At 36.1% G+C, this 6585-nt stretch overlaps 1 protein-coding gene across 2 annotated transcripts; it reads left to right on the top strand.

The window, feature by feature from the left end:
* The first annotated feature begins 2498 nt into the window (after positions 1 to 2498).
* LOC149552159 (uncharacterized) lies at positions 2499 to 5818 on the top strand. Of its 2 annotated transcripts, none has more exons than XM_089787635.1 (2): positions 2499 to 2757; positions 4980 to 5818. In XM_089787635.1, exon 2 carries the CDS (start codon positions 5124 to 5126, stop codon positions 5679 to 5681), a length of 558 nt encoding a protein of 185 aa, XP_089643761.1. In that variant the 5' UTR covers positions 2499 to 2757; positions 4980 to 5123; the 3' UTR covers positions 5682 to 5818. The 2 variants fall into 2 exon arrangements, with proteins under 2 accessions (XP_089643761.1, XP_089643762.1); XM_089787636.1 differs by lacking the exon at positions 2499 to 2757 and adding an exon at positions 3571 to 4660.
* Positions 5819 to 6585: the final 767 nt, after the last annotated feature.

Below are 6585 nucleotides of genomic sequence, written 5' to 3'. Positions count from 1 at the left end.
TACCACTGATAAGTCTCAAGCTCTACAATAGCTATAAATATGTCTTACAACAACATTGAACCATCTTTGAATGGATGACTAATGAATAATTGAAGGAAGTTTAGTTAGATCCATGAACTAGAATGATTTAAAGAATTTAGGAATGCAACATTCACACATTTTCAAATTCTAACTCTATTATAAATCTTTATAAGACATGGCTAAAAATAGGTACTTGTGCAACAACATTGAACCCTCTTCAAATAGATGAAGAATGAATGGTTGAAGGAAGTTTAATTACATCCATGAAATAGAATAATCTAAAGAAATAAGAAACACAACATTACCATATTTTCAAATTCTAACTCATTCATGTTATAAATATTTATAAGACATAGCTATAAATAGGCAATATCAACAACATTGAACCCTCTTCAAATAGATGAAAGTCCAATTACAGCCATGAACTAAATGATTTAGAGAACTAAGAAACACGATATTAACACATCTTCAAATTATATTTAAGAAATGACTATAAATAGGTGCTTGCAACAATATTGAACCCTCTTCAAATACATAACGAGTGAATAATTGAAAGAAGAGAACTAAAAGACAACATTTTCAAATTCCAACTCCTCCATTATAAATCTTTATAAGACATAGGTATAAATAATTGTGTTCAACAACATTGAACCCTCTTTGAATAGATGATAGTGAATAATTGTAAGAGGTTTAATTGCATCCATGTATGAGCTAAAATGATCTAAAGAGCTAAAACCTACAACATTTTCAAATTCTAACTCTTCCATTATAGGAGAAGAGACCCAATAACTGTTAGGGGGTCCAATGACTCTGAGGGTTTTGTGATAGATACCCCGTGATTACCACTTTTAAAAAGCACCAAAAAATGAAAATACATGTACTAATAGCCAATTAGACATGTACTAGGGGAAACAACCCAATAGGTTCCCAGGCTAAATTCGCGCACCTACAATTCCTAATTCGTATGTCAAAATTTGCCAATTTTTCTGGTGAACCTTCGTAGGTGAGTGAAGAGCTTAAAACTAACCTTTGGGCTTTCCCACAATTATGGAGCTCTTTGTAGAACTCGTACAGTGTGAGGTGGTCTAAAAGTGTCATTTTAAAAGATTCGCTCAAAACCTACCACTCAAACCCCCCAATAGCCGCTCACCCAAAAAAATAGCAAATTTTGCACAAATGGACCAATCAGCAACCAAGAAAATTACAAAATGAACATAAGCGAACAACTATTGGTTTTCATGGTTGTTTGTTTTGGCATGTTTGTATGTAGGTATTGAGGTTTTTTCAGGTGGGAATTTGGGGGAGGAGGTAACGGTCAACATGGTGGCATTGCATACATGGGCAACAAGTGGCTCATTGCCCCTAATAGTTGATCATTTTTTAGCTTTCTTGGTTGTTAATTGGTTCATTTTTGCCACAATTATTTTTTTTGGGGGGTGAACACAACAAGTATCGGATGAGTGTTTTAAAATGGTACTTATTGACCACTTCGCACTCCACAGCCTCTACAGAGAGATCCTTGCATGCCCGAATGTTGAAACCTTGGTTTTAAGCTCTTCAATCACCAACAGAGGTACAACAAAAACAATTGACATAATTTGACTTACATTTAGGAGATCTAAATGTGTAAAATTAGCTTGAACGACGACTAAGTCTCTTCCCCTAAATCTTTATAAAACATAGAGATATCTCGAAAACATTGAAATTTGATGGAGAGAACTAAAAGACACAACATGAACACATTTCCAAATTCTTACTCCTCGATCCTCTCTTTCATTATAATCACATTCAATTCCATGACTCCTCCACGAGAGACCTCTTTTGAGACATTGTAAGTGTACCAACGGACACTATAAAACCACCATAAAATGAGTGACAAACATTGTGGAACAACCCAAAAGCAGAAAAATAGTGTGGGTTTATGATTCATTACTCTATGGCAATGCATGTCCGCATCCGCATAATGAATATCATCCCCCTCTCTCCCTCCTGCGCATGCGCCCAACTCACGTCAATCACACCAATTCTCTTTCTTCTTTCTTCCTTTCCGCACTCAAACTCTCCTTCACCTTCACATTCACATGCAAAAATGCACGCACCAATTAATAGCGCCGACTAAAATTACAGCACGCTCAATACCCCTCCGAATAATGGGACTCTTCCTTAATCCACGAGATTATCCATATCATTTATTTCCTTTCATTAATTTACTTTTGGAGGTATTTAAAATGTTAAATAAATAGAGGAGGTACAATCAAAGTTGAACACAAGTATTTAGTTACAAAGAAACCCCGTTCTCGAAACAGTAGAGCACCGTCAAGAGGGGAACGGAAAGTTTTTTTCGGGAGTGACCGACACGTACTTTTTGAAATTCGAGGCCAAAAGCGCGGGCAAAAAAGAAAACTATGGAAAACTGTGGCCGGTTTCGCGTGTTATGTGGGAAGTCAAACTTGCTCTTTAAATACCGCAGTTGAACGGAACGTTGTGTGAAATCAGCCCCTGCCTTTTTCGGTACTCCTCTGCAGTAGCCTTCTTTTTATTTATATTAGAATTAATGGCAACCGCAATTTTATCGCGGTTACTATTTAGTAAATAAACTAGTCAGAGGAATGTAAGGTACTGTGAATGAGGACGACAAAGCAGCGAAATGAAATTTATGGAGGCAGGTTGCGTAGCAGTTGAAGCGAAGAGGAAATTTATGGCTTTCATCTTTTACGGAGAATCCCTGCTTTAGAGGTCGGTGTCTTGGCATTTACTTGCTTGAGATTTAGCGGTTTTTTTTTTTTAACTCTTTTGAAATGAATCGTAGATGTTTTCATGTTGAGAAATTCATTCGCTTGATTTTTGAAAAATTTATTTTGCTCTTCTGCATCTAATTGTCTATGAAGTAATGTGAATAAGGAATGCATTTTATTTTGTGCCTTCTGAGAACTGATGAGAATGAGGTTTCTAAATGTAATTCTGTGTTTTTTGTTCCGAAAATGATTGATCGTTGAAGGTAAAAGTTAAATGTTAAATGACATACTCGTAAGGATTTTAGGGACGAGATTAACTGTCAAAAGTTCACCAGTTCAGAAATTTGAAAAGACTGTGTTAAATTTAGATAGGACAAACAGATTTACTGTAAACAAAATAAATGCAGGACGTACTATTTGATGCATTGAATCTATAGCGCAAACGAACAGTAGGTTTCTATTCTACTCAATTACGTCAAGCTTGTTTTTATAATGTACAAATTTATAAACTTTGCAATGATGAATGTATTTTACTGTCATATGTTCGACAAAAATATTCTAGAGTCTTTATTTTATTAGAAAGATTCTGCATTCTTTACAATTTTGCATTCTTTACAGATTTTATCTGTGTTTTTTCAATTATTAGAAAGATCTTTGATTCTTTATTTTTTTGGAAAGATCAATGACGTATAACTTTGTCTGTAGTCTTTACATTTCATGAACACGGTTCTGTTTCATCTTCAAGTCCCTCTTTTCAACCTCTCATTTTAAATAGCTCATTCTGATGTATAGCTCATCCTGCATTCCTTACTGATTTTATTTGTTTTATTTAATTATTAGAAGGATCTTTCATTCCTTAATTATGGAAAAGATCTAGGATGTATAACTCTGCCTGTATCCGTGAAATTTTATGAACAAAATTCTGTTTTACCTTCAAACCCTCTTTTCAATCTCTCATTTCAAATAGCTCATTCTGATGTATAGATTTAAGCATTCTTTAATTCTTTGACTTCAAGATAAGAAGTAGTCTCGCAGGCGCAGGAACCACAGTGATATGCGAATATAAATGCTCTGTTAAATGATGTGCATCCTATTTAGACTTTGAAGACGAGATTAAATTAGTATAGTTCCACATTCTGCAATAATTAATGTGGATCGGCAAGAAATGCGGCGATATTTAGAACAGCGAAAAAAGAGAGATTACCAATCCTTTTTTAAATGCGTCAGGAAATTCAAAGAGAGAAATTGTTAACCAAAATTATGGAAGATTAAATATTAGTACCTGATTGAGGTATGTTGTTCGATATTAAAGTATACGAAAGGATTTCGATAAATTTGTCCTGGATATTTATCAGTCGTTTTTAATTTTACTTTTCCATATTTAAAAAATATGTTCGACTGTGAAGGGGTTATACGTCAATAGTGAAATGGAAATGAAATGATTAAATATACAGAGTGCAGACGATAGGACAAGAGCTGTTGAGAGGCGGAACAACATTCAAGAAATAGAGACGGCCGGCATATATACCAGTATTTATGATCCCATAGATAGAATTGACGTTAAATATACATTATGAAACCGGCGTGAGAATTCTATGATAATAAGAGCGTGTTGGTGGCCGCCGTTTCCACCGAGAGAGATTGTTGAGTTCCATGCTTGGAAGTTGGCACAGATTCATTATAACGAGGCACTGCCAATTGTACTACTGGCGTCGCTTTCTTTTGGCTTTTCTGGCAGCAACATTTAATTCCTTGTCATAATATCTTGAGGCGCATTAAATATTTTTTGGTACTCTGCCCGCGAAGAATGAAAAGGCCAAAAGCTGTAACGCAAAGTAATAATGAAAGAGGAGAATGCAAGGATATCTCTTGGATTCGGCTTCCCTTGTCTACTGGAATGTCAGGTCCGTCTGTCCTTAAACCATACGCCGAATAAACAAGCCATTAATGTTTCTTTTATAGCTCTGTCCAACAGGCAAAGCTTTCTGTAGCCTTTTTCTTCCTTTGAGAGGGGGATACCGGAATGCGAATCTTGCTGGACTTTCCCTCGAAGGGTCGATATTTCTGGTTATTTCTCGAGTCAGTGACGCAAAGGCGCTTATTTTTTAATTTGCATTGTCAATTTCCGCGACATGCGAATAAGCAATGCGATTGTGTTTAAATTTGTTTCTTCTCGCTTAAAATTTAACTTGTTGACACTCTGTTTTTCTGTTCTGGTTTCAGAGGGAGCCACAGGCGGTTTTATATCCTGTCAGGGGAGGTATTTGTGTTGAATCTGCCAGGGAAATTTCAACCAGAGCTTTTCTGGAAAGGTATTTGAGGCCTGTAGGTTGAAATTGATGAATTTTGGAGTCCAAGGGTTTCGAAATGGAGTCTCAAGGTTTTTCTGTGATGGGGTTTCCGCCATTGTTGGAAGAATGTGAGCAGAAACCCTCGAAAAAGTACGTAATATTTGATCAGAGTGGAAATTCGAGGAGAATTTGGGTGCCGCCTCATTTGCTGGAGACTATGTCGTATCATGAAACCATAGCGTTAGGGTTTGCGGCCTATGAAAAAGCGAAAGCTGCCAGGGCCAAGTCGGTATTTCTCTCACCGGCGGATCCAGCCAGAAGGGAGAATAATGGGCTCCGTAGTATTGATTGTGTCCCCGACAATGTAAATTCATATCAGACCGAGGCATCTGAAGAAATTGATGCTTTGCTTTCTTCCGAAGATGACGACGAGGTGACGAGCAGTGTAACTTTTGCGGACAATGAAGAATTTTGGGGTTGCAGTGGGGCGTCAGATGGCATGGATCAGTCCAAGAAATGGAGAAAAGCTGGGATTTGTAGTACGAAGGAAGATGGTGAGAACATTGGAGATTTTAATGGCGGTGCTGATGAAGACATTCGTTTTCTCTCTCCAAAATGCAGGGATTTGCAGTAATAGGGATGAAGACGGAAGCGCACAAGTTAGACATCTGGTGGAAGATTTGTGGCCTGTTTTGCATGACGAAACGTTCGCCTTGTAAAGACGTTACAAGTTCTTAAACAAAATAAATAAACCAACCATTTAATCTTGCATGCGTGTGTCGATATCTGCTTGGATGGTTTTGCTAAGTATTTGTGATTTTAATGTTCCTGATATGTTTGGTAGTTATTTCCGAATTTAAAGGGGACTGGTTAAATGCGATTTCTGTGGGGGAATTTGAAGCAAAATGAAATAGTTAGAAGTAACTTATTTGACAAGTATAGCTTGTCGTTACGCCAGAGTAGTGCTGTAAATAAATATTGGAAAACGAGACTTCTATATAAAATTGATCTGATCATGTAACAGACTAGTTTGTAGGATAGAGATATATTGTTTGGTTATTATTATTATTTTTCGTATCGTCTTCAATAGCCTAATTGATGTTATAATTGTATTCAGCCTGGAATTGGAATTTGATGGTGGTATTCTCCATTTTTCAACTTTTAAGCCTTATATGACAGGTTCAAAATTTGTTGGACCTATAATAACCTTCAATATGATGATAAGTGAGTTAAGTTTTTATAGAACTTTCAATATGAAGATAGGAAAGTTAAGTTTATTATTAATATGAAGATAGGAAAGTTAAGTTTATTATTGGTAAGCAAAATATAAATTTAGAAACTTTTTAAAAAAATTCATATGATAGGCAGGGGTGAGCCTAACTGTATTTCAGAAAGGTGGTTATGGATTTCAGAAAGGTGGTTATGGATTTGAACACAGAGGAATATGGGAGGAATATGCGTCAAAAGCTTTTATTTGAAATTATTCTACAAATATTATGTGAAATATAATCCCACAGTGCAATCTGCTTTTTACCCTT

Source organism: Cupressus sempervirens, chromosome 6 (genome assembly GCF_028749045.1).
Source record: "Cupressus sempervirens isolate cs-2001-9-10 chromosome 6, ASM2874904v1, whole genome shotgun sequence".
Classification (NCBI taxonomy): domain Eukaryota; kingdom Viridiplantae; phylum Streptophyta; class Pinopsida; order Cupressales; family Cupressaceae; genus Cupressus; species Cupressus sempervirens.
This window is presented reverse-complemented; position numbering and strand designations above follow the sequence as displayed.

Bases quoted from the DNA above. Each gene is read 5' to 3' on its own strand.
- LOC149552159 (XM_089787635.1), top strand. From the start codon at position 5,124: ATGGAGTCTCAAGGTTTTTCTGTGATGGGGTTTCCGCCATTGTTGGAA.